Source organism: Larus michahellis, chromosome 7 (genome assembly GCF_964199755.1).
Source record: "Larus michahellis chromosome 7, bLarMic1.1, whole genome shotgun sequence".
In the NCBI taxonomy this organism is placed as follows: Eukaryota; Metazoa; Chordata; class Aves; order Charadriiformes; family Laridae; genus Larus; species Larus michahellis.
The window spans coordinates 38320733-38347172 of NC_133902.1; the positions used below are offsets into that span (position 1 = coordinate 38320733).

General features: G+C 44.3%; 1 protein-coding gene across 1 annotated transcript; it reads left to right on the plus strand.

The window, feature by feature from the left end:
• The first annotated feature begins 5 nt into the window (after positions 1-5).
• MCM3AP (minichromosome maintenance complex component 3 associated protein) lies at positions 6-26343 on the plus strand. Its single transcript, XM_074593691.1, has 28 exons — positions 6-889; positions 976-1199; positions 1869-1947; positions 3970-4117; positions 4575-4771; positions 5714-5853; positions 6363-6560; positions 6785-7053; positions 7721-7883; positions 8639-8799; positions 10007-10251; positions 10949-11139; positions 12112-12212; positions 13155-13286; positions 13907-14020; positions 14534-14686; positions 15789-15986; positions 16302-16370; positions 17060-17194; positions 17571-17724; positions 18169-18427; positions 18788-18885; positions 20619-21009; positions 21156-21413; positions 22122-22251; positions 23266-23472; positions 24105-24255; positions 24743-26343. Exons 1-28 carry the CDS (start codon positions 97-99, stop codon positions 24899-24901), a joined length of 5517 nt encoding a protein of 1838 aa, XP_074449792.1. The 5' UTR covers positions 6-96; the 3' UTR covers positions 24902-26343.
• Positions 26344-26440: the final 97 nt, after the last annotated feature.

Below are 26440 nucleotides of genomic sequence, written 5' to 3' on the forward strand. Positions count from 1 at the left end.
CGCCTCGCCTGCGCGGCCCCGCCTCGCCTTCCAGGTCCGCCCCGCCGGCGGGACCGGGCTCCCGCCCCCGCCGGCCGAGGAAAGGCGGCGGCCGCCATGAACAGTGGGGGACCTTTCCGCGGCCCGTCTGCCTTCCCGCCGCCGTTGCGCTTCGGGCAGGCCGCCGTCTTTGGACAGGGTGGTGCCGCCGCCGGCCTTCCCTTCACTCCCGGACCCGCCGCCGCCGCCTTCGGGCCGCTCTACGGCCTAGGCCAGGCGCCGGGCTTCGCGGCGGCGGCCAGCAGCGGGGCCCCGGCGGGCAACGCGGGGTTTAGCTTCAAGCCGCCCACCAACCTGGGCAGCTTCCCGGGGTCAGGTGAGGTGCCGGGCGGCGGCGGGGCCTTCGCGGCGCCCGAGTTCCGCTTCAAGGCGCCCGAGAGCGCCGCCGCCTTCAAACCGCTGGCGAGCGGCGACGCGGAGAAGGGCCCGGCCGCCTCCGTCGCCTTCACCTTCTCGCCGCCCTTCGGCTTCGGGCCCGAGGCGGGCCCGGAGGCGGCGGGGCCGTTCTTCTCGCGTCCCACCGCCGCCCTGGGCCGGCCGGAGGAGAAGGGCCCACGACCGCTGTTCGAGGAGCCGGGAGAGCCGACGCCCAAGGGCCTGAAGCGGAAGGAGGAGCGGGAGCGCTCGCCGCGGCGGGCGGCAGCGGGCGGGCGGACGGCGGTGGCCCCGCCGGAGAAGCGGGCGGTGCTGCTGAGCCGCCCCCGCGGCGGCGCCCTGTTCGGCCGCACGCTGCAGGAGGTGCTGCGCAGCCAGGGCCGCGGGCACCGCGACCGCGGAGACGCCGCCGAGGCCGAGCGGGGACCCGCCGAGGAGCCGCCGCCGGCCGAGCCCCGGGAGCCCCCCCGGGAAGGTAGGCTGGGGCGGGGAAGCCCCGTGGCGCCGCGCCAGCTGGGTGTCACCCTGCTTTCTGAGGTGGCTACCTCTCTGTCTTTACAGATGCCACCCCCGTGACACCCGCCCGCCGGGCTCAGGGCAGTGAGAGCACGGAGGGGCTGGGGGGCCTGTCGCCCGGTGAGCTGACGGCCATCCAGTGCAAGAACGTTCCTGATTACCTCAATGACAGGACGGTGCTGGAGAAGCACTTCGGCCAGTTTGTAAAAGTTCGACGGATCATGACCAGGCGCAATAAAAAAATGGCTATTCTCCACTTTTTTGATCACGTGAGTGTCAGAAGCAGTTAGCATTTGTGCAGGCTTAAACCTGAGTGCTTGGGATAGGGCCAGCTCTAGTGAGAACCATATCCCTGTTTGGTAACACGCTATATTTTTTTTCTGGGGGAGAACTTTTTATTGTGAGCATGTATTACAGAGAGTGACAGAAGTATACTGAGCTGCACCTAAAATGTAGCTGCCGGAGCGCTGCCTGGCATTACCTGATAGTATCCAGCCCAAACACCAAATGGATCTCCCCTGTTTGTTGTCTCATGTCACCAAAGCCTGAACTACATATGCTGCTGCATTCTTACTTAAGCTCGGCAGTAGCAAGGGCACGGTGAGCTTTGCCATCTTTGTAGGGTGACCAGCTTGCTGGAAATACTGCTGTTATGTCAGTGCTGAGGTGTGTTGAGGAGCTACTTTGGAGACTGCACGTTCTGTTTCTGCTTTGTGCTTAAAAACACACCTTTGGTCTCTAAGCTGGCTGTAGCAAAAAGCAGCGATTTTTATGGAAACCTGCCCAGTCCTGCTGGTTCCATGTGGGTCTTAAGTGAGAGCTTAAAATGCAGTAACCAGAATTTTATGGAAATTGGTAAATGTTTCTCTGGCAAAAACTGCACTGTGTGTTTTGGTGATGCTAACAGGTTTTCATACTCTGCTTTTGTTTTCTTTCAGGCCTCTGCAGCTCTTGCCAGAAAAAAAGCGAAATTGTTGCACAAGGACATAGTAACGTTTTGGCAAAAGAAGAAAACAAGTAAGTCTCTGTTTCCAGATGTGACTACTGCATGATACATAAATGGCTTGGCATCTGCTCTCTTCTTGTTTTCTGATATACTGAGATGGATAGAAAGGTGATCTCCACAGCAGGAATGTTACAGTTCCAGAAGTATGATGGTTTTCTTTGACTTTTGATAATCAGACTGTGCTCTTTGCACAGAGCTTGTGGGAGCATTGAAGGTTATTCTTTACAGAAGCACAAAAATAGTTCTGTGTTCTATGTGACATCCTGGCTAACTCTGTCTGACAAAGCCTAATAGAGAATATGCAGAGGAGGGGGAAAAGAACAGGATGAAGCGTGTAATCGCTTCTAGAATAATTTCTCAGACTTAACAGCCTGTAACTTGGGAGCCCTGGAAGCCAGAAGGGGTGTCTTAGCCCTTGGAGAATTTTTCTCTTGTGAAGTTAGCCAATTGCTCTTGTAAGCTGTGTAAACTTCCACCGTCCACAGTACTGTCCTCTGGTATTGAGGAAGTTTTAAGTAAGCGACTGCAAATCACAGTTGGAAATTGCACTATTTCTTTCTTAAATTTCTGTTGTCTAAAACTTTTTGCTTGATCTGAGCCAAAATGCTGTTTCAGCTGTATGAAAGAGCTGAAGACATTGGAAATGCCAGTGTAGTTTTACAAGAGACTTTAGAAACCATTCATGCAGCTACAGTGATGTTAATTTTGTGCTCCTATGTAGAGTTAGGATGTTCTTTGGGGATGTAAGAAAACCCAGTTTCAAATGTCTCACTGCCTGCTTCAGAGCATGGGCTGAGATGTGGGCTTCCAGCTTTCAGGAAAGTGTCCTGAGAAGTTAAGGAGTACCCTGGAGTGAGTGTCCGTGTTGCTGTTCTGTGTATCTGTACTTCCCTTTCATTAGCTTTATGAACGTTACTTGTGTATCTCTCAGATCCTAGCCTGGGGATACACTTCAGCTGTCAGCAAATGAATGGTTCGTCACAGCTTTGACCAACCACAAATTTGCCTTCCAGAAAATGAACAGTTCCAGAGTTGTCTTCCTGAGAATTGACATCTTGAAGCAGCAACTATAGGGGTGCCTGTTCACCTTTGCCATTTTATTGTGGTGGCAGCTCTATAGAAACGTGAATAGTAGTACTCTAAAATAACTAATCTGAGAGAATTTAAGAAATCCTCCACCATCCTTGGAGGATGGTGCCAGACTCTTTTCAATGGTTCCCAGTGACAGGACGAGGGGCAATGGGCACAAGTTGGAACATAGGAAGTTCCGTTCAAATACACGGAGAAACTTCTTTACGGTGAGGGTGAGAGAGCACTGGAACAGGCTGCCCAGGGAGGTTGTGGAGTCCCCTTCTCTGGAGATTTTCAAGACCCTCCTGGATGCAGTCCTGAGTAATGTGCTCTAGGCAATCCTGCTTTAGCAGGGGAGTTGGACTAGATGATCTCTAGAGGTCCCTTCCAACTCTGAAGATTCTGTGATTCTGTGAAATCCAACTGGTTGAAAACTTATTCCTGGGAGAAGAAATTCTCCCTTCCTGCAAGATGTGGATGAGAAGGCATGCCAACCTTAGTCTAAGCTTGGGTGTGTGAAATAAATAATTGAAATGCTTCATCAGGAGCACTGGAAATTGTGGTTTACATAGATGAAGTGGATTTCATTTCCCGTAGAGAGGTATGACTTGTGGATTATATCCCAAACCTGAGAGAACTTAAATTTGGATGATGATCAGACTTCACTTACTGACTATCTGCTGACCAGTTATAGTTTTTGCGAAGTGGTATTTTATTGAAAAATACTTATTCTTTATAGAACAGTGAAGCTGACTAGCAATTGGTAGACTTATTCGGTACAGCTTCTAGTGCAAGTTGTCCTGGAAGTTCTGCATTCATGTACGAAACTGTGACTCTTAGTTTTATTTCCTAATAGTATATTTTTTAAAAAGAACTGCTCGCCACCACCCCCATGGAGAAAAAAGAGTTGTTGCTTAACCTATTTGGCAAGTACCTGGCTTCATATTTATATGCAACTTCAGGTCCGGCAAAAAGAGAATTTTCATCCAAAGAGAAGAAAGCAGGTGAAGACGAAGGAAGGCAAAGCAGTGAAGAGCAAAACTATCAGCATTCCCCTCTTCGAAAACCTTTAATAAGATCCTCTGCCAGCAGTGTCATGCCTGGTAAAAGGTACGTCTGCTCCTCTGGGAATCCATCTGGCAGGAAACAGGGTGCCTGGGGAAAAAAGGATGATCAGCGTGTGCCAAATAGTCACATTCTTATCGGGGAGTGTGCTTCCCTCGTCTGTTCTGGTTTGTCTGAATTACAAGCTCACGGATCTCACACTTTGTCAGAAAGATACTTCTAACTGCTTATTAAGACCTTTTGCTTTGGTCTGTGTATTTCTTCTGAATATTTTGTTCATAACAACATGAGTAACAACACCTGCAATAGTGAGGCATTAACTCCCAGTGATAGATTTAGCTCATAACACCCTTAGCATGTCGATACTTACTTTGTTTATTTGATAAGTTGCCTTGCGAACAAAATATTCTAAACAGAGACATTGATGACCTAAAGAGCAGTGAACTGATTAAGGCTGGGGTATGCATTAGTTTATCATTGATAAAAAATCTTCTATTTTCAGTTCTCCAGCAAAGAAGCCTGGTCTCCGAAAGACACTGCAGTTTGAAGCAGATCTGTTTGATTCTAGTTCTGAAGGGCAGAGCTCGGAGGCCTTGGGAGCTTCATTGTCGTCTCTTGGTAACCTGGTAGGATTAGTGGCCGAGACATCTGAAGAAAGATACCGTCTTTTGGACCAAAGGGACAAAATCATGAGACAAGGTTATTACACGAATTAACAAGCGTAACATCTGCTTCTCTGCTGGAAAAAAATAAGTGTTTGGTGTCTGTTGCAAAGCTGTTGTGATATTATGAAAGTGCCTTTAAAGAGAGAGTTTAACATCGACCAGTCTGTAAAATACTCTTCTATTGTACATATATACATTAATTTCTTGCAGAGCGTGCAAGAATCTGTTTTACTTACTACACATGCATATTTCGTGTGGAAAGTGAATAGCAGGCTGTCATCTTCTGTGAAGGAGGCCATGTAGGGAGATTTGCATCCCTGCAGGCTCTTTGAAGAAAGCTACCCACAGCGTAGTGTTTCACTAAATTCAAAATGCTACACAGCTGGTAATTATTTCAAGAAATGGCCCTTTGTTTCACAGTGCTGGGTTGTAAAGCTTTCCATCCTGTTCTTGGCATTTCAGAGCTCACCCTACTTTTAATTTAAGATCTTAAGTTTACTGTCAGCAAACAGATTTCTCATCCACTTGATGTGGAATTCTGAAGTTGCCAGTGCTTAGTTAGGACACAAAACATTGGGTGTCTTCTAGAGTCTTCAATCTTTTCAGCAAAACTCTGAATATCCAGGTAGGACGGTAGGAGAAACTTCCCCCAAAGCAGTGGTGCAACCCTGGGACAGGTCCCAGAATGGGGGAACCCCATTCTTGTGCATTTCTGACCACGCCAAGGTGTGGCTACAGCTTTGCTCTGAGTAGATATGTGATGGGAACCTCTGGGGACCTTTTTCCACCAGCTTTTTTGTGAACTGTTGCCCTAGCAATGTACTTCTTGACATCCATCCATTGACCAACATACAGACTCCAGCTGCGGCATCTGGCATGTTTAGGGCTGTGTTGGCACATCAGGGTAATAGCTTGTCATGAAAACAAACCCAAAAGATCCTTAGTGTTTGTTCAATTTTACTTATTTTTTTTTTAGCTCGAATAAAAAGGACTGATCTTGGCAAAGCAAAAACTGTTGTTGGCACTTGCCCAGACATGTGTCCTGAAAAGGAGCGCTACATGAGGGAGACAAGAAACCAGCTCAGTATCTTTGAATTGCTTCTAGGATCTGACAAGGTATGTGCCCTTTGTATGCAGGGGTTTATTGTTCCCAGGACGTGTTTGCTTGCTGCTTATATATAAAGCTGTCAGTGTTGTTTAGTTGATTACAGGGTTAATTCTGCTGGAAAAGTTCTGGAGGCCATTTCATTAATGTCTTTCACTTCCCTGTTGTAAAACAAGAAGGCTAGATAATTGCTTTTTCACTCTAAGTCATGTCTTTTATTTAGCTACAGACAGGCTTTTAGAACTATCGTTCTAAAACTGTAGAGCAGCAGTGTATATATTGTCTTGAATGTTACGAGTTTGAGGCTTAAGTCAACACTTAGGATCCTATCATAAAAGAAAATACAATACACTTGCTAGCGTAGCGGAATGGATGTGGGTTGTTAGTGTGAACAGTGGAGAAACTCCTTTAATAGTCTGCCACTTGCTAAAGTAAAGGCATGGATGGGATGAAATCCTCTATACTCCTGAAAAGTTGAACATACTCCTTAGACTTTGATTCTTTTCTGTACATCTTGCAGGTAGATCATGCAGCAGCGATCAAGGAATATAGCAGGTCTTCAGCAGATCAGGAGGAACCTTTGCCCCATGAATTGAGACCCTCTGAGGTGTTGAGCATGACCATGGACTATTTAGTGACAAACATTATGGATCAAGGAGAAGGAAACTACCGAGAATGGTATGACTTTGTTTGGAACAGAACTCGTGGAATAAGAAAGGTAAGCGCTAACAGAGGAAATGTTTGATGATAGAAAGGAAAAGACCACATAATGCCGTAAAAAGTGAAGCAAAAAGCAGTACTAATTCAAATGTTTTGAATTGCAAAGTGACTCAAAGCACAGTTGAAATGAGTTTTCCAAAGGTAGTGCCAGATGACTATGCTCTTCAACTGTAGTTAAAAAATACATGCAATGCTTTTTTTTTTTTTAATCATTCTGGTTAGGATATAACCCAGCAACATCTCTGCAACCCGCTGATGGTGTCTCTGATTGAGAAGTGCACTCGCTTTCACATCCATTGTGCTCACCACCTGTGTGAAGAGCCCATGTCCTCCTTTGATGCCAAAATCAACAATGAGAACATGACTAAATGCCTGCAAAGCTTGAAGGAGATGTATCAGGACTTGGCTAACAAGGGGATTTACTGCAAGAGTGAAGCAGAGTTCAGAGGTTATAATGTCTTGCTGAATCTCAACAAGGGTGATATTCTCAGGTGGGAACAACAGATATCACTTGTTTTTTCTCTTTGCCTGTGGGAAGAACTGAGATTAGGATTTAAGTCCGGACAAATTGTAACGCCAGCGAAGAGTTTAGTTGCAAACTTTTTTGTCAGTGTACTGTAGTAATGTTTTATTTGAATTTTTCAATAGGTCATTTTAAAAAGTGTATTTTTTAAGAAAAGAAAAAAAAAAGCTTTGTTTTATCTCCTTGGGTAACTCTGCAGGTAGTAAAAAAAAAACCAAACAAACTAACCAAACAAAAAGGAAATCACATCTTCACTGTTCTCAATCAAGGAAAATTTTTACTCTTCACAGAGCGGTGACCAAGCTTCACTGCTCTGTCTGCAGTAGGACCAAGCGAAAACCGTTTTATGGACAGAGTCATACTTAGCTTTTCTGGTCAATCACTTAACTGCCTTCTTCCCATAGATGTTGGAGTGATGTACCTAAATAATAACATGCTGATTATGCAAGCATCATCAGAAGGTTAATTATCAGTAAATAATGCCACTAATTTAATTCATAGCTGTTTGGTTTGGATAGGAGTTGCATGTCTTGCTTAAAGCTCCTAATTTTAATTCTGTTTTGTTACAGATTGGTATTGAATTGTGATTGTTAATATTGAAGCAAAAGGGTCATCTCTGTCGTTTGTCTCCACAGAGAAGTACAGCAGTTTCATCCAGAGGTTAGAAACTCTCCTGAAGTTAGATTTGCAGTTCAAGCTTTTGCTGCATTAAACAGCAACAACTTTGTGAGGTTTTTCAAGTTAGTGCAAGCAGCTTCATATCTGAATGCCTGTCTCTTACATTGTTATTTCAACCAGGTAAGGAAAAAGCAGATGGGTATTTTTTAAAGTGTTAATCAGTAAAACAGTCTGGGACTTCTGGGAGGAAATCTTCTTAGCAGAAAACTTGGTAGATATTTAGCCTTAAAAATAATCTTATTCTTGCTTTTTCAGAAGCGTTTAAAATCTATGAAGAATTTTCTGCCGTGTTATAAAAGGCAAATACTAAAATGCTCTTCTCAGCTTCTTTTTCCCATAACTGTGTACAAATACATATTATTTTCCCTGAAAATGATTGGGAAGCAGAGAAGGAGGCATGAAACTTTTGCAAAGGAAATATCAACCTGTACCTTCAGAAGCCCTTGCAAGCTTTTTCTTCTGCATAAGAGCTGCAAAGGGATATGCTCAAAATGAGCAGCACCGAAGAGTAGCAGAAATTGGAAGCAAGTGCATACAATTTAAAAATGAAGTTAAATCTGAATAGTTGTTTGTGGATATTTGACAACAAAGTACTGATTTCTTTTAAATGCGGTTTTCACGTGGTGGCGAGGCACTGGAACAGGTTGCCCAGGGAAGCTGTGGATGCCCCATCCCTGGAAGTGTTCAAGGCCAGGCTGGATGGGGCTTGGAGCAACCTGTACTAAAGGGAGGTGTCCCCGCCCATGGCTGGCGGGTTGGAACTAACTAAATGATCTTTAAGGTCCCTTCCAACCTAAACCATTCTATGATTCAAGTTTATAGTACATTTTGGTGTCTTTAACTTCGTACTTGGTTTTTGTTTTATTTCACCCCAGATTCGTAAAGATGCTCTCAAATCTCTTAATATCGCCTACACTGTGAGCACCCAAAGATGTACAGTGTTTCCCTTGGATCACCTGGTCCGCATGCTACTGTTCAAAGATTGTGAGGAAGCAACCGATTTTATCAGTTACTATGGCCTGAGTGTATCTGATGGGTAAGTGTGAGGAAAAGGGTGTCTGTGCCTTAAGATGCCTGGTGGGGTTAGACCAATGTTAGGCAAAGTGTTAATGTGGATCAGCTGCTCTTGCAGTGTGCAACGAGAAAAAGAACAGGTAAAGGCTAGGGGCTGGGCTCTGTAAGCGGAGCACTAAGGTAGCAAATTTTAATAATACGTTCTATTTTTATTGGTGTTATTATGATAAGTTAATTTTGCATCTTTCCCTAAAGAAATGGGGCTTATATCCCTGTAACTGCCGTGACTTCCCACAGTAGCTTTTTTTGGACTTGTACATCTTTTCTTTTTTTTTAACTTGGTTTGATAAAGTACAAGGGATTTCAAGGATACAGTGTTCTTTCAGCCTTCTGTAAGGTGGTGAAAACAAGAGAAACATTTTCCCTCAAAGGAGAGACTGCGTATTTAGCTTGGTCTCCATTGGACTCCATGGACTTCCTCTGTAGAAAGAGATGTTGTGGATAACCCGGGGGGGGGGGGATTTCTTTTAGGTTCTTATCTTGCAGTTGAATTGTAGTAAATTGCAGCTCTGCAGGGAATGAGGATACAGTTCTGCTTCTCAGGAAACTGGCATTATGGTGATGCACGTAGGGCGGGATGAAGTTGAACAATGCAAACCAGTTTTTAAAGGATGCTGAAGGGCAGCGGTTTGCACATAAGTGTCTGCCATGGAAATACGTACATTCTAAGCTGTGCTTATACACACTTACAGTCTCAAGGGACTGGAGAAGGCAAAAAACTTGAGCATGACAGTTAATGCTCCATTTCTTATTAACATTATGTTTTGCAATAATAAATTAGCCAGGCTACAGGTGCCAAGATTGGAAGAAGACTGCAGCTTTTAAAATTACTTCTGTAGATAGCCCTGCCATCTGTCATGTGGGATGTAGTCTAGGTAAAATGTGCATGGATAATATACACAGTGGATAAAGGTTAAAAGGAGAAAGAGACAGAATAGTCCACGAGGGTGCCCAGAAATGTTAACGCAGCTTGTACTCTGTCTTGGGAGGATAACTGTGGGTACAGCACTCCCTGCCTTCCCTGCTCTGATTCCAGCCAAAGATCAGGATCCAGGCTACAGGCTGAGTGCCCAGTGCCTGTCTCGTTTTGCCCTGCTAAGCTGTCCAGCTGAAAACCTATAGGTTACTGGAGCTTTGAGGACGTACTCCTGTGTTTTATTTTTCCCCAGTGCTTATGTGGAGCTCAATCGCTCAGCTTTCTTGGAGCCAGATGGATTACCTAAACCACGTAAATCAATCTTTGTCAGCCAGAAGCTAACCGTCTCAGTTGGGGAAGTTGTAAATGGTGGGCCATTGCCCGCAGTGCCTCAGCATATGCCTGTGTCCAGCTTCAATGGACAGAACAAGTATACTGGTGGAAGCACCTCTGTGGATCAAGCTAGTAATAGCCAAAAATCGAGCATGGAAACAACAGGTAAGAGCAAACAAACATTTTAGATACTGCTCAGGAACATACTGCTGGGTCAGCTCCGTGTGTAGCTTTATTTTACAAAGCAGAAACTTTTCGTAGCTCATAGGGGTTGAAGTTGCATGGATTTGGATGTAATGAAAGCACGTTTTGATTTAAATGTACTCATGTATCTGTAAAAGCTAAGAAACAACCCGATTAATATACTTCCCAATATTATGCATTAAGGGAAATGAGCGTAATTTTGCCAACATAGGTCAAATAACTAGATGTTTGGCTACATCAGACAGCCAGCTTCCATTTTCAGTTTGCAGATTTTGTATTGCAACTGTTTTTTCCCCACAGTGGAAAAGTTAGCTGAACATAGGCTTTTTTTGTCCTTGTTGAAAGTACAGATATTTTGCATTTATTCAAGAGGGATGTGTAGGTGCTAGGTGTACTTGACTTAAAACAGTTGTTTTATTGGAAATGGTGTTGGAGGCAATGTGCAATGAAATTTTTGAAATTTTGTATAAAATACTCATAAATTAGTTTCTATGATATAATTATACTTTTTAAGCTTTAAGGCGGCAAGCTTCTGTTGTGGACTTGTTCTATGACCTGATAAGATTTGTCAGATAAACAGCTTTTGAAGATAAGAATGGTTTTGCATCGCTTTGTGACTGATGTGATTACCTTAATTTTTCTCTTCCCCTCTCCCAAGAAGGAAGAGTGGAAAGCAAAGGTGTAGATTTAGATGGCGCAGGAGTAAGAGTCCAGCCCTCAGCTCATCTTCTGCCCTCACTGGTACCTCGTCAGCTTGTGTCGGTGCTGCCTCCTGCACAGGCAGCCTCCCAACCTGCTGGACAACCCGAGCCTCTCTCTTCAAAGCCTCAGCCTGTCTACACAGATACAGTAAGGAAATTTAACCCATCATGAAGTGTTTGGGAAAGATTGTGAAACCTAATAAAGGTAACTGAGTTCTTAGGTTGTTTTAGTTTTCCAGAATCCACATGTGTTATGTGGCGTCAAAAAGAGACACTCCCTGCTTCATAGCTTTGGATGCTTTGAGAAGTTGTTTCCTTGGACCGTTCTGAAAAGAGAAAGTCTTAAGTGATTTCAGATGCAAGCCTGAAATGTCAGTGCCTGCTCTGACTCCTTCATGGGATAAACAGTCCTGTCTATTTAGCATTTATTTGAGAAACATCTAAGGAGACAGTCAGAAAGTGATAGTAGAACGTTAGTATGTTTGACTTAGTCGGTAAACTTTGCTTTAGTGAATAGTATTGAACTGTTTCTTGATGATACGTATTTCAAATGAGACATGACAAAATTTCTTCTTGTGGGTATATGACTATTAATGTTGGGTCTTGAATGGGTACCCTGTATATCTGCGCTGTTCCCCTTCTTCTCCCTCCCACACAAGTTTAGACATGTACGAATGCTGAACCCATCTGGGAGTGTCTCATTGCTTTGTAAAGTACCGCTGCCATGTTTTACCTAAATGTGGCTATATATCAGTGAAGATTAGACCTGGTCATTTGGTATTAAATGAGTTAGAATGAGAGAAACTCTAAACTAAGAAAACAGGAATCCCTCTCAATATCCACTTTTCTTAGCTATTATTTCTTAACTTGACTTGCCAACATTTAATACAGGAAGCTACTTCTGTTTCTGGGCTGTTATTAATCTTTTAGGTAGTCTAAAATTTCCAGACTGTTGTGTTTGACTAAGTTAGCTTAGTTTGTAAGTAGAAATACAGATGATGTTGCCAATTACAGTCAGTTAAACAAGGCTGAAAAGCCTTACTCCCAATTCACATGTGTGCCCAGGCCATCTTGAGCAGGACTGCATCTTGCTTCAGCTTCTTCCTCTGTTGCGTTGTAGGACATCGCCGAAGTGGTGGACAGGCTTGTGCACGACGTCCTTAAAGGAGAGTGCAGCGAAGTCGGCAGAGCAGGAGTGGCTTATGTGACTGCTGCCATCTGGTAAAGAGCATTTATTGCTGGGTACTCCTGGAGTCTGTCGTCAAAGCTGCAATTTGCCGTAGCAGCACCATGTGTGAAGATCATAAAACTAAGCAAGGCAAGGTCTGTAGTGGAGATAGTCTTACTGAGGCAGTTGAGGGAAAAGCAGACCTTTCTTCAGGTGTCTCACCTCTTTGTTGCATACCAGCTATCCTAATGGAAGGCTAACCTCTGTAAACCTTGCCTTGCATGACACTCACACCTCTGCCATGAGAAATGTGTGTTGTGGAAGGGGGACAAGAGGAGTAAGTCCAGATTTGGCTGCTTCTCTGCTTCAAATAACACTTCCTCTCCAAGGCAGTTGGTAGAGTCGTAGATGTGGGTTTGTGACCAAAGCAGTGTTATTAATGCACCAATGTTTTGGTTATTGCTGAACAGCATGGGGTCAAGGTCTTCCTTGTTTCCCAGTCTGCATCCCTGTGAGTATGCTGGGGGTGTACCAGTGGCTGGGAAGGGACACAGCCAGGAGAGCTGACCCAGACTGACCAAAGTTCCATACCACGTGATGTCATGGTCAGCAATAAAACTGGGTTAGAGGAAGAAGGTAGGGTTTTCTGGCTTCCAGGGTGGCCATTGATTGGAGACTGCCTGGGCATTGATCTGCTTGTGGGAGGTGGTGTCTGACTGCCTTTGCTTTCCTTGGTAGAGGTGTGGTTTTGTGTTTTTTTTTCTTTCACCGGTGTCTTTATCTCTATCCACGAGTCTTCTTGCCTTTGTTCTTCCTATTTTCTCCACTGTCCTCATGTGGGGAGGGGAGTGAACCAGTAGCAGTGGGGGGTGCTTGGCTGGTGGCTGGAGTCAGCCCACCACAATGGAGCAAAGGTGTGCTTGAGAAAAGTACAGACATAGGGCTTTGAATGAAAACTTTCTGCCTTTGAAAAGAGAATTGCTATTTCTGCACAGCACCTCAGAGGCCACCGTGGAGGAAGTCGTGACTGAAGTGATAGGGGAGATCCTCCAACAAGTGGCTGGAAGCGTACTTAGTGCGGAAACGGAGCGTGTCAAAGAGGAAAGGCGCAGAGTAGAGGAAGAGAGGTGAGTCACTGCTTTTGCTCAGGGGCAGGGTGGGCTGTATACACCCTTAGGCAACGTAACAACAGCTGGTACCAACCTGAGTCCTTGCACATCTGCTCGGACCCTGTGTCTTCCTGTCACGCTGACACCATTCAGTTTGTCTGACCTTGAGCTGTCCTGGGATCATGCAGACAGGCTGTTGCTTCCGTGTTCTCAGGTGGTCTGCTAGTTATATTTTAGTGACCTCACAGAGCCACTACGAAAATGAGGCAGGGGGTGTGGAATTTGGGGAACTTATATTCGCCCAGAGTTTCTAGAGAGGGAGATACATCCCAGTCCCACTTTATGTGGGAACTTTACCTTCTGAGTGAGCTGCTTGTCTGTAGTTTACTGGGGTAAGAATAAAATAACCTCATTGTTATCTGTATTTTTGAAGGAAACCTGGCTCTATGCAAAGCTCTTTATCTTTAGAGAGAGAAACCAGCTAGTGGAAACTTAATTTTAAGCAAATTAACTCTCTGACACTGTGTGTAGGGCTTGTGTAACTAAGTGGCAAGTTTGCCATTGTAAATATTTTCACTTGTGTAAATCTTGCCACTCTCGTCTTGCCACTTGTGTAAATCTCTTCTCTGTCCTTCCAGGCAAAAGCAAGAAAGAGAACAGTTAATAAAGCAGTTGAGCCAGTTGGTGGGTATGGAGTTAATGGAAGAAGTAATAAAGGAGAGCGTTCAAGAAACTTCAACCAATGAGTTAAAGTACGTACAATGTACTGCATGCTGCACTTTGCTGTAAGATGCCTTCCTAAGGGTAAGAATTTGTTAGGGAGTGGTGGATTCTTGCTTGGCCTTCTCCAAGTTCGTCTTCAATAAGCTACTTTAAAGCGAGGGTAAGTGTACTTGATTGTACAGCCGGCTGCCAGTTTGCAGTCGCACTGTGCCAGGCAGCAGCAGTCCTCCAGGGTGGAGGGAAAAGAGGCTTTGTCTAGCACAGGGCTGCTCTGTGGGCTTATTTTTGTTCTGACTCCCTTACCGATCAGCTGTGGGCTTTCTTGTAGACCCTTCTTTGGAAGCCTGTGATCAGGGTAAAACTTGAATGACTTCTGATTGATTACAGGCCTTATTTAGAAGAGTCATAGAGTAGAAGTGTGGAAAATGCCTCCCCTTTGCTAAATGTGGTGGTCTTCCCTGTTTGCGCCTCAGCTAATTGTATTGGCATTTGCTGCAGTCTCCACCTCACTAGACATCTCGGTTTGTTTCATTTTGAACTAGATGTGCCTTAGAAAGAGACCGGCAAGCCCGTATTGTCCGGTGTTCAGAAGTTGTCTGTGGTCATGTCATGGACCTCTTTCTAGAGGATGAGATTTTCCAGATTGCTAAGGAAACCCTTCAGGAGCTCCAGTGTTTCTGCAAGTACTTGCAACGGTGAGTTGCCACCCTGTGACACAAGTGCTTTTCTTGGGAGCATTGGCACGGAGTGGTTAATAGAGTTTGAAGTACAGCTGTCTAATTGTGTTCTTCTTGCTGTTGTCGTGTCTCCAGTCTGAGGGTAGACTTACAGTCATCAGCCTCTAATAAGTTACTCAGCTGTATGTGGGAGGGGAGCACACCTCATTAGAGTTCACGAAATGACCTTGGTAGGAGATTTCAGCTTCATTCTATCTAGAAACTTGTAGTAATTTCTCCCTTTATTCTTTCTGCTGGATGCTTGTTTTTCTGGATGGGTGCTAAATGTTCAGTGGCTGTTGTGGTGCTCCAAGTCAGAGATTCATTTCTCCCTGTGCTGTGCTGCCACAGTGCGGTCAGGCTGAGGTGCATTTCAGGTGGTGTTTCTCACTACTGAAGAGAACGTAGCAGTCCACTCTCTTTACTGTGGAGCACCTTCCCTTTCAGATTTCTCTCTGTCCTAAAACCGAGTTCATGTGTGTCTTCAGGGCATGCGTAAATCGCCTTCAGTGGGCCTTCTTACCGCAATAGATGTTGCAAAAGTATTTTCAGCAAGTGATCGAGATATCAGAGAAGGTAATGGATCATTGTAAAATCCTGTATGTGCTAGGAATAAACATGCTGAAAACTGTGAAGGAAAACTACGCTTGAACTTTTGCCTGGGCAGCATAGCTAGGACAGCTGAGGAAAGGATGAGATGGAAGAGCAGCAATCCTGTTACCCTCCTGTGGTCTCTCTGGCCACTGCGAGCAAGTGCAGCTTGCTTAAGCAGAAAGTTGCTCCCTTTTGTCTGCATTGGTCTTTTGAATGGGGCAGAAGGCTGCCTCTTGGACACTGCATGCGTACAGCTGGCAGGTCTCATCCTGTGCATCCTCTGAGCTCTGACTTTGCAGCTGTGTGCAGAAAAACAGCCTGAGCCCGCTGCAGCACCCACGTGTACAATCTCACACTCGCCCTGGGCAGACTGTGACTTGTGGGGTGTTTGAGAGCCCAATCCAGTCTGAAGAGCAAAGATGAGAAAGCCTATTTGGTCTGCAGAAGAGTTTATTAATGTGACCTATTTATCTATTCTCTTCCAAAGGTGGAGGGAGGCAGTGGCAGCTCGAACAAAGTTGAAACGTCAAATGAGGGCATTTCCAGCTGCTCCCAGTTGTGCAGATCCAAAAAATAAACTGAAAGCACTGTCCCCTAGTGCTGAGTGGCCTATAGCCATGGAGAATTTGTGCAAGAGAATTGTAAACCTGGGGAATGGAGGAAAGCTGGGGATCTCTTGCACGAGGTAAGGATGCTTATGGTGGCAGCAGTTGGCAATCTGTTTGATTTTTGGAAGGTAAGTTACAAAATAGCCCTCTTTGAACCTTCATTGTGACCATTAATGGTTTTGCAAAACTGCTTGTTCTCAATTACTGCCAAAAAGACCCTCTCTACACAAATGCCATGACAAAGACTGCAAACCTAAAGAAACCCTTTTTCTATTAATGGCAACTTTCAAAAGTGCCTGCAGTACTTCTCAGGTCTTAGTAAGTGTTTTTTAAATTTGGTTAAAGTACCTGTTCTATAGCAAAATTTACAACCAAGACTCTTTTGTTTCCAGATTGAATTGGCTGAGAAACAAGACTATGCATGAAATTAAAGTTCAACACTTCTACCAGCAATTGTTAAGGTACATTAACGTTTAATCGTTTTCTTTCTAAGAAAACTGTAACAGAAATGCCAGGTCTCAAAAATGTCAGTAAGGAATGGCAAATCATACTCTAGTGTCCACTTGCAGCCTTGCTGCTCAGAGTATTTTCCAGATAAGGGAAACCACAAGATAAATTCATGAAAGCGTTAGGCCATCTGATCCTATTGCTGTAGGTGTAACTTTAAGGATCTGGTGGATATTACGGGGGTTTTTTTTGTATCTGGATGGGGTGGTGCCTGGCATGGGATACAGGGGGAGAGGAGTAAATGAGCTGTTAACAGCCAGGTTTGTGGCACAAAGGGATTGATCTAGATGTGTAAAGTGCAGTAAGAGGTCTACCTTCTCATGGCTTGACCTGCACTCTGGTGGCCTGTATGTTTATTGGAGGAGCATATTGAAGCAGAGTAGAAGTGAAGCAATGCACATAAGGTCCCACAATCCTCGAAGTAAGGCGCATGTAACAGATTTAGCAGCTGCAACTCTTGAAGGTATCTGGTCTGTGATGAAATAGATGGGCAACATATCTAAAGAATTAGCTCTAATTTTGGGCTGTTTGAACGGGACAGTAGCTACTTACAGTATTGTAATTAGTTCAAAGGAAGAAAAGCATTCCCCAGGTGGGAACGAGCACTAGGGGGCGTCTTTTCACCAGTCTTTGTCTCTTTAAGTGATTTAGCTTGGACTCCTCTGGATCTTGTCTCATTAATCACTGAACATATTCCAGTTCAACAAGAACTGGTTTTTTGGAAGGTGCTATTGGTTTTGCCAAATGATGATGAATATGCAGAGGATGATCCCATCACGTAAGTAAAAGAGTTGATTGCTGGGTCCCTTTCTCAAACAGGGCAGTCAAATAAAGAAGAGTAGTAGTATACAGTCCTTGATGTATTTTTTTTTTTTCCCCTGTACCATGTCAACCTTTCAGTTTGTTTTCACTTGACATTTTTCATTGAATTCCTTTTTCTCATACTGAAAACAGAAAACCTTGAGATATGTAGCAGAGTGGATAATTTCAGGACATTTAATAGCTATTTAACAAAATCCAAGTAATATGTAGGTTGGGGTTATGATAGATTGTGGTGTCTCAGAGAGATTGGTGCTAGAACCCTAAAATCCCATTTTTTAAAAAAAAAAAAACCAAACCCCAAACCCAGGAGCCTACTCTTTTGTGTTTGCTAGGGTACTGATGGATTGGTTGAAAGCCAAATTTATGGGAGACAAAAGCTGGAAGAAAAACACTTCACATACAGAAGGCAGAATTCAAACACTGACGTTATTTAATTCTCCTGGCACGCAAGGGAGCAGAAGCATCAAAGTCAGTGTGTGTATAAAGGTAGGTGAGAACAATTTCATGATATCTAACAAACCATGAAAGTAGGGTGTGCTCTTTTCCAGTGGATGTTGTGTGGAAGCTTTTCACACTGTGACCTGTCAGATGGAGGGAGATGACTGGGAGGGATGGGGTGGTTGAAAAGGTCTGAAAAAAGATGGATTTTTTTTTTTTCCTTGTTTCCAGTCAGTTGAGTAAATACCTGCCTATATATAGTGCAATATTTAGAATCTTAGTCATCTCTGAAGTGCAATTTTGTGCTCATCTGTATCTATTGGACACATCCATGTTTGTCTGTCTGACAGCTTGTTGTCCTAAGATTTGTAGAGCTCCTCGTAACAAATGTCAAAGCTGAAAGCTAATGATCGTAAACTGCAGATTTCAGTATGAAAATAGATTTGTTTAGCTTTAGCTGTATTACTGTTGTCATCTTTGTTACTTGTATAGGTGGCACATGGTGCACTCTCTGACTCTGAGCTTGATACAGCTGAGATGCAAAAAGACTTGCTTGGAACCAGTGGTCTCATTCTTCTCCTGCCTCCTCGAGTTAGGAGTGAAGATGTTGCAGAAGATGATGTTTATTGGCTTTCAGCTTTGCTGCAGTTGAAACAGTTGCTTCAGGCCAAACCTTTCCACCCGATAGTTCCCCTGGTGGTTCTAGTCCCCAGTCAGGAAGAAGAGACCACAGAGAAAGAAGTAGAAGAGGGTATGTAATTATTTCTGTGCCTTGAAAAAACAATGTGAATGTTTAGGGTGGTCCCAAGTAGAACTGTTGTAGCTAGTCAGTCTCTCAAATCTATTGTCTAATAGAGGGAGAGACTGAAGTAAAATACTTCTCAAAGACTTCCTAGAAATCCTGAGGCCTTAAGAACTGATCAATATGGAAAGGGATGAACTTTCTTTGGGCTTCCAGTTTTCTTTTGCACACTGTATTTGATCCTGAGAGTCTGTGAGCAAGGATGGAGGAGGGAAGCGATGCTGTGAATGTATGCAGAGAGTGTGGTCAGAGTAGGAGATACGCATTCGTTGTTCCTCTGTGTATATCGCAGGTTTTCTTATTTTTAAGGTTTGATGCTGCAGGACTTGATTTCAGCACAGCTTATTTCAGACTACACCATTGTTGAGCTCCCAGGTTCTATCAACGACTTACAAGGCACCAGAAGGGTAAGAACACCAACTCACATGAAGAGATACTTCATTGATTTATCATTAACCTCTCAATTACTAATGTCTTATAAGGAATGATTATGTTCTCAGTAGTTTAAATGGCAACTGAGTCTTGTGTAATGAGATATTTTTTTCAATTGCAATCTCTGTAACGTAGTTTTTGTTCCAAAAAACTCTTTGACATTTTTTCACACACATGAATTTGCTGGAGTCGGATGCTCGCTTGTTAATAGCGATTCCACCATCAGCCAGAACTATCCTGAAATGAAATATTTTTGCTACTTTTTTGTTATTTGTGACTGTTCTGTTTTATCTGGCTAGAGATCAGTGGTGTTTGCTACATAAAAGATAGTTTCATCTGTGTGATACTGCAAACTAAATACCAAAATAAGTGGATTACGTAAATCCATTCTTGTCTGTCCTGCCTGCATGGGACTAGCAGGGATATAGTTGCTGCTTAACAGATAAGTGGTGGGTAAGCCTTTATACCCTTAAGCTCCCAGTCCTAAAATGCAAAGGACCTTTTGTAGGACTCTTGTGGGATCACCCAGTATTATTCCATCATGATGGACGGGTCTGAGGGATGCCTCTATCCTCTCACATATGCAAAGCAGGACTGTATAAATCTGTCCTTGACAGCCTCTTGCGGTTTAATCCCAGCCAGCAACTGGGACCATGCAGCTGTTCGCTCGCTTCCTGCCCCACCCAGTAGGATTGGAGAAGATGGTTGAGATAAAGATAGTTTAATAGAACAGTAACAGAAGAGAAAATAATAATAATAATGGTAAAAGAATATACAGAAGGAGTCATGCCACCTGATGATCAGTTGACCTGCCTGTCTCGAGCAGCAATCTTGAATTCTCGCCCCCTGGCCAGCCCCCATTTATATACCGAGCACGACATCTGTGGGAAGCTGAAAAAGTCCTTGACTTAATATAAGCATTACTTAGCAACAACTAAACTAATATGTGTTATCAATATTATTCTCATACTAAATCCAAAACACAGCAGGTACTAGGAAGACAATTAACTCTGTCCCAGCTGAAACAGGTACACTAGCTTCTCCCCTTGTCCTTCAGTTTGCTGTGTGCTTGGCAATAGTGGCCTGGAGGTGACTCAAAAACCCATGGTGGAAAATGATACTAAGAAGTCTAAAATAACTTTTTGCGTGTGAGTCACAGCAGGGTGGTTTGGAGAGGTGGGTGAGTGTAATGGCCAAGAGCAGCTAAGTTGACTTAGACCAAAAGCAGCTTCAGCCCTGTATTCCCTTCTCAAGGTGTCTGAAGAAGGTGCCTAAGAAGGAAGGTGAGAACAAGACAAGCCCAGAGTGATGCTCCCCTGCAAACCCTCATAGCTTGCTGCTCTCTGCAGTTCAAGGACTGCCAGGATCAGATGTGGCTTCTGTGGATATAGTCACCCTGGTCTAATTTCTGTGAATCTTTCCAATTTCTCCTGTTAAGTTTTTGGCATCCCCAGTGTCCTGCAGCAGGGAATTCCACTGTGTGACTGTATCTGGTGTGAACAGCCTCTTTCTGTCTGTTCCTGAGCCTGCTGCATGTGAATTCAGTTTGTGGCCACCTGGTTGGAGAATTACTGTTGCAAATATCAGGAGGATGATAGTTGATTTGTTTATATTTTGCTGCATAGTATCTTGAATAGTGTCACATCAAACTTAGGGTTGCAGGATTGAATCCTTTGTGTCCTAACCACCCATGTTTTTTGTGTTGTAGATCTCTGCGGCTGTGGCCTGGCTGGTTTCCCAGTGCCCTGACTCCCTTGAGCTCTGTAGTCAGACCCTTCGGGAGTACATCGAGGATGGCATTGATGGTGAATTTGGTAAGCGCTTCTACCATGACTGGAAGGAGAGGCGTTTAGCTGGCCTGCCATCTCAGGAGCCTGGGGTCATCATAGAGCTATACAACAGCACTCTGCAGTTTCTTTCGGATGTGGCATCTTCAGAGCACCTTTGTGACTTGTCTTGGCCTGTTACTGAGTTTTCAGAGCCTGGGGGTAACAAGCTGTTGCCCCACCTGCAGTGGAATATGCCTGGTCACCTGGCCTGGCTGAAGAAAGCTGTGCTGTCCTTCCAGATCCCGTACCTAGATCTGCCTCCATTAGGTGGTACGTACGTCACACTGCAGTATCCAGTTGGCAGCTTCTCATTCTGTCAGATGTGCCTGTGCTGTGTTGAACTATCAGCCTGTAAGGTGGGTGGTTCGGCTCCGTCACAAATTCTTGTAATTTACTTTGTTGGCTTTTTTCCATAGCTCCTTGGCATCCTGTTTGCTGCATGATTTTTCAGTATGTGTCTCAGATTGCTAGTTCTTCCCATACTCAACCACTGATCCAGTCTCAAGTGAAGAATCTGCTGAGCAAAACTTACCAGAAGTGGAAAAACAGGACATCTGCGAACTCTGACGAAGATGGACCTTCTGTTGAGGAGATCCCTTGGGATGATATCTTGGCGGTCTGCATCGATCATAAACTGAGAGACTGGAAACCACCCAAACTGCCTATTGCTCCAGGTATTGTGTGTCCTTCTGCAACATGGATGATACCTCTTGCAGAACTGCATTTAATAACTTGACAGTGATGTCTTTATGCGTGGCAGCAAGTGATATGGAGTAGGGAGGGAACTATGGTCTTGCTGTACTGACTGCACATCTGTCTTCTCTTTGGAGTGCGTATTTAGTGTTGATTATGACTTGACTTGAGCTTGTGATGAAAAAATTTTGTCTCTGTGTGGTCAGTCTTTCAGCCTTGCTCTCCCAGTAGGAGAGAGTTTACATTCAACCGAACGCCAAGAATTGGTCGCTCAGGTCAGCTGAGATGGCAGGCTGCCACTGTTAATGAGCACTTCCATGGATTAATGAAGTTTGTCTCGGATTCTGTTTGCTTTCAATTTCAAGTGTGTGGGGCTTTTTTGGTGCCCTGTTTGGCTTAACTATAGGGAGTCTCTTTTAATGAAATGACTACTTAACCTGCTGACTTGGATGCACTAAAATTATTAAAATGAAGATAAAGCAGCATTTTCTAGTCTTTCCCAGTACTCTGGTATCTGTTGAACAGTAGACCAGTTCAAGACGACACCTTTTTCCATGCAGATTACAGCTTAAAGCCCCTTGAAAGTGAATGTGCCATTTTCTTTCAGATTGGCTTTTCAATACTGAGCTTTTCTTTTAAAGGGGAAAGTCTGTTCTAATATTAAAAGTTGGGTTTGGGTTTATTCACAGAAGCAGTAAGTGAAGATGGTCAGATTCGTGTGTACTTCTTCAAGGAGCATTTAAAGAACTTCACTCTCCCTTTTTCGTGGGAACAAGCCAGACTACGCACGCAGGAGGAGATCCGGCAAGGGCACGAGAGGTGAGGCAGCTGCTTGTGGGAGGAGCATTCATCTGTCCATTGTGCCATCAGAGTTGCTTGGTGAACTCCACAGAGGCTGCTCGGGGCCTCTATGATGAACATACAGTGCTGTCATGATGCTGAAAACCAGCATATGGCATCCTCCCAGAACGTGCTTGTGTACATCTCCTTGAAATGATGTACAAGGTGTGCTGAAACCACGTAGTAAGTAGATTTTATTTCTGCAGGGTTACTCAACTCTCAAAGAAGTGGATTGCTTGGGGGGTGCTTAGACCATTATATATGGAGAAATTAACTTCTGCCAAAGAAAATACTGCTGAGGCTTTGGAATTAGACTTGTACTCTAGGTATAAAAAGCATGGTGGAAAAACAGGGTGAGGCTGCGGAAGAGCATAGGGATAAATCATGAGTGTGCCCCTTATTTAATAGTGCCCCCTTCCTTACATTCACCTTCAGTTGCAGTCTGCACCTGACGGATTAATTGTATGTTAGATGGTTTGTAGATTTACTCTTTGGTAATTCTATGTTAATTTTGCAGCATTTTGAGTTCAAAAGGATGCTTTGTCCCCAGCTTATGGGGAGACATCAGGGAAGTCCCACAGCTGAAAGAAAATACTACAGGTTGAGGGGGGAGGGTGGCTTAGATCTGTGTGGCATTAAGGTATTTGAGATCTCAAGAGTCTAGCTCACTTCCCTAGCCTTGTTCAGAGTGAAGCCAGTCTCTCTTCCAGCTTGGAAGCTTAGCTGCTGCTCTGCTGTGTAGCAGGAGACGTTGGGTAGATACCTTTCTTTGGGGTGAATCCCAGCCCCCTGTCAGATTAGTTCCTGTCAAATCTCACACACAGGTGGTGGTATGTTGGACCCTGGTACAAGGGAATTATGTCTCTAAATGATAAATTCTTACTCCCTGCTATTTCCAATCTTCAAGCAGTGGGGAAAAATCAACACACTCATACCAATTTCTGTGCTTTTGTTTGGTTTTTTTTTTGTGTTGTTTTTTCCCTCCCCCCTCAGGTCAAGGGTTAAATCTCCCAACTCCTTTAAGAAACCCTATAGTGTCTCCATGATGCCAGGTCAATATAGTTCTGGCATGAGCATGCCGTCAGGTCAAGAAAAGAGCATTCCCAGTGCAGATGAATTCACAGACACAGCCTCAGCCGAGGAGCTTCTCTCGGAGCGTCTGTTGGCACAGTTGCAACTGGAGAAAATAGAAAGCAGGAGGTAAGTTCCTGGAGCAACATCCTTTCCTTGCAGCTCTGGCCCAGGGTCGTAAATGATTCTAACTTGTATGTAATGGGAAGCCGAAGTCCAACAGTGCTAGAAAACAGCCTAGACTATCTCCAGTTTAATCTAATTTAATCAAGCACATCAGAGCATTCCAGTTCCCTGCTAGCTCCTACTTGCGTCACAGGAATAGTCCAGGATGGTAGAAATACTTGGAGCTTTGAGGAACAGTTGGAAACTGTCAGTGGTCCACCAAATCCACCAAAATTAAAGCAGTACAGTGTGTCCTGCAGTATCACAAATATCTATTGAGTCCACTTGGGGATGTCAGTTTGGTGCCTGTAGCAATGCAGATCACAAAGCTGAAGAACTAAGGGTTTTGAGGTTGGCCCAAGGGTTTCCTGTCTCTGCCGCTTTTCCCTTCAGTCTGTGTCTCTCTGTTCTGTACCACAACCTTCTATGACGGATTTTCATCACAGCAATGGGATATGTCAGACCGTGTTGAAAATGACTGAACATCAATATCCTTCTTGCAGACACTTCTGAACCCAAAACTCTTGGTTAACCCACTGGTTACAAGAACAAAGCCAGGCTGTAGTCTGACTGGTGTTCTTGATCTGTCTGTCCAGGTTTGAAGAACAGTTGCATCAATGCCTAGCTGAGGACATTGAGCCCCTTGGTGATTTTGTAGGTCTTCCCCTCTACCTCCCTCAGTCTCTGGTTTCCACCCCATCTGTCACCTATCCGTTGATGAAGTCCCCTGTATCATCTGCTCAAGAGGTAAGAAAGGGTGGAACTGCGAATTAGCTGTATCTCTGAGGAGTGCAGGTGCCAAATATGCTGTAGTTGCAAAACCTTTAGTGGGAATTACCTTGGTGTGCAGTGTTGGGTAGACTTGGGAAATAATTGAAAACCTATGCCTTGGAAATAACTTTTTTCCAGGAAGGGGAATGTTTTCTGCAGCTCTGGAATAAGAGTTCTTCACAGGCACTAATGCTTTCTGCTGCTGGCAGTCATAACGGTATCCCTCGTGGTGCTGCACTTTAACTTAGGGAATTGCTATTGTGGGTCAGCTTTCCCAAGTTAAAGGAAGGCAGGGGACAGAAATAGAAGAATGTGTTATTTTTGCCCTGCCTCCTCAGGGGTGGCGGTTGCTGACCTCCATGGTTGTTCTCAGCTCACTAGCTGTTCCCCCACTTTTGAGAAGTTCCTTGTTGGTACTGGGTAATGCTTCCTTCTCAGTCTCATCTCTTTTCCTTCTGCCCAGGCTGGGAGTCAAGAGGGATGCAAGCTTTTGATGGAGGAGGCAAGCCCTACACTGTCGGACAGACTGAAACACTTGCAACGGCTCCTCAGAGCAAACAAAGATGGTGAAGCTGCCTCTGAGCTCCACCTGTCTGCTCTGGTGGACATGGTGGATATCTGAGCAGAGCTGAGATACGTGTGCAGATGTAGAGACTTGGTAAAGAAATCCAGGTCAGAGTGATTGAACAGATAAGCTCTTGGGGCAAGTTCCAGAAAAAACAGGTGTCCTCTCAGGAGAACACAGAGCAGATCTGGGGCCTGGTCCCTTCTCGCATAGCTGCACAGTGATGGCAGTTTGTGGGTCAGCGTGTCCCTTTGGCTCACAGCTGAGTGTCGGCTGCGCTGGGACTCCCTCCTTTTCTGCTTCACAGGCATAGAGACGAGTCAAATGCTTTTCTTGGAAGGCCTTAAATTGACACTTAGTGGTGATTTTTCTTTCTGCCTGTTATCTATCATGGTGGGTAAACATAGCTCCTGCCAGGAGGAAACTGTAAGGTAGCAGGGGTGCCTGGGAATATCAGAGCAATTGCTCTCCATAGACACAGTTCCTGAGATGTCCCAGCCCTGTTCTTGCTTGCTTCATGCAGAAGGTACCTTGCAGCAGCACTGTGGTTTGATTTTCCTGTTTTGTTGCCCAGGAATGTCAATACTGTCATTTTCAAGTCAGTGCAACAGTTGTCCGTATTTTGTATTTGACGATGCTCAATGCAAATTTGGAAGGATTTTTGTGCTGCTGGGCCCAGGTTTTACTGTATTGAATATTTACAGCATTAAAACCAGATGAGTTGCTTATTCTACAGATTAATTGTCATGCTGGAAAGCAGGACCCTTTCTTCATAAACAGCTATGAAGAAATTATTTTCCTTTTTTGGAAGAGCAAATTACCTGCATTCTCCAGTATTTAAAAAGCCGTGGATCTGGAAGTTGAAGACCTTTGGTTTTGGTTTAATATTGATTCCCAGTAAATAGAATGAAGATGTACTTCATGTCTGCAGTACTCCTGTACAAGTACTCTTTTTTTTTTTTTTTTAAATTATAATGTCAGCAATTTTTTCTCACAGAAGAAACTTCTGCCTGGTGAAATACAAATTACTGCAGCTTTGGCAGTGAATTCTGATTATCTTGCCTGCCAGAGACCAGTTGTCTGACTTGCTTCTACTTTCAAATGAAATTCTCAGTAGTCCAAAACTGGCAGCTCCCTTCCAAAAAAGTAATTTTATAGTTGGGTTTGGTTTTTTTTTAATAGTATTTGTATTATTTCTCTTAAACCTAGACTAGCAATGGTAGTTTATTATTAAGTTGAAATAAGAAGTTTAAACTGAAGAAATTATGCTTTGGGGTGATGTTCATACTTTTGTTGGGCTGTGGTGTGTTAACTTCCGTTGGTCACGTGCAAAGCGCAGCCTGCGCCATACCCTCAGACATGCTTTAACCCAGTGCTGCTGTTGATGTTCTCAGTTTACCTGGAATTCAGCTGTAAAAACCCAGAAGTGTCCTGGGACGTCATTCACACCATCTGATGTAAATGTGTTTTGTACCTAATAAATTTTTAGTGGCTTGGAATATGCTGTTGTTTCGTCGTTGCGCAAAAGTTCCCGGTACAGGGGTACTCGGTTGGCTAGTGTAAAATACTCAAGTTCGCCAGACTGCGGGGGCGTGA

What these genes read in the sequence shown, in the direction of transcription:
- MCM3AP (XM_074593691.1), top strand. Translation starts at nt 97, where the DNA reads ATGAACAGTGGGGGACCTTTCCGCGGCCCGTCTGCCTTCCCGCCGCCG. An exon ending in ATCGAGCATGGAAACAACAG is followed by an intron (nt 10,252 to 10,948) that starts GTAAGAGCAAAC and finishes CCCTCTCCCAAG; the next exon opens with AAGGAAGAGTGGAAAGCAAA. An exon ending in CGCAGAGTAGAGGAAGAGAG is followed by an intron (nt 13,287 to 13,906) that starts GTGAGTCACTGC and finishes CTGTCCTTCCAG; the next exon opens with GCAAAAGCAAGAAAGAGAAC.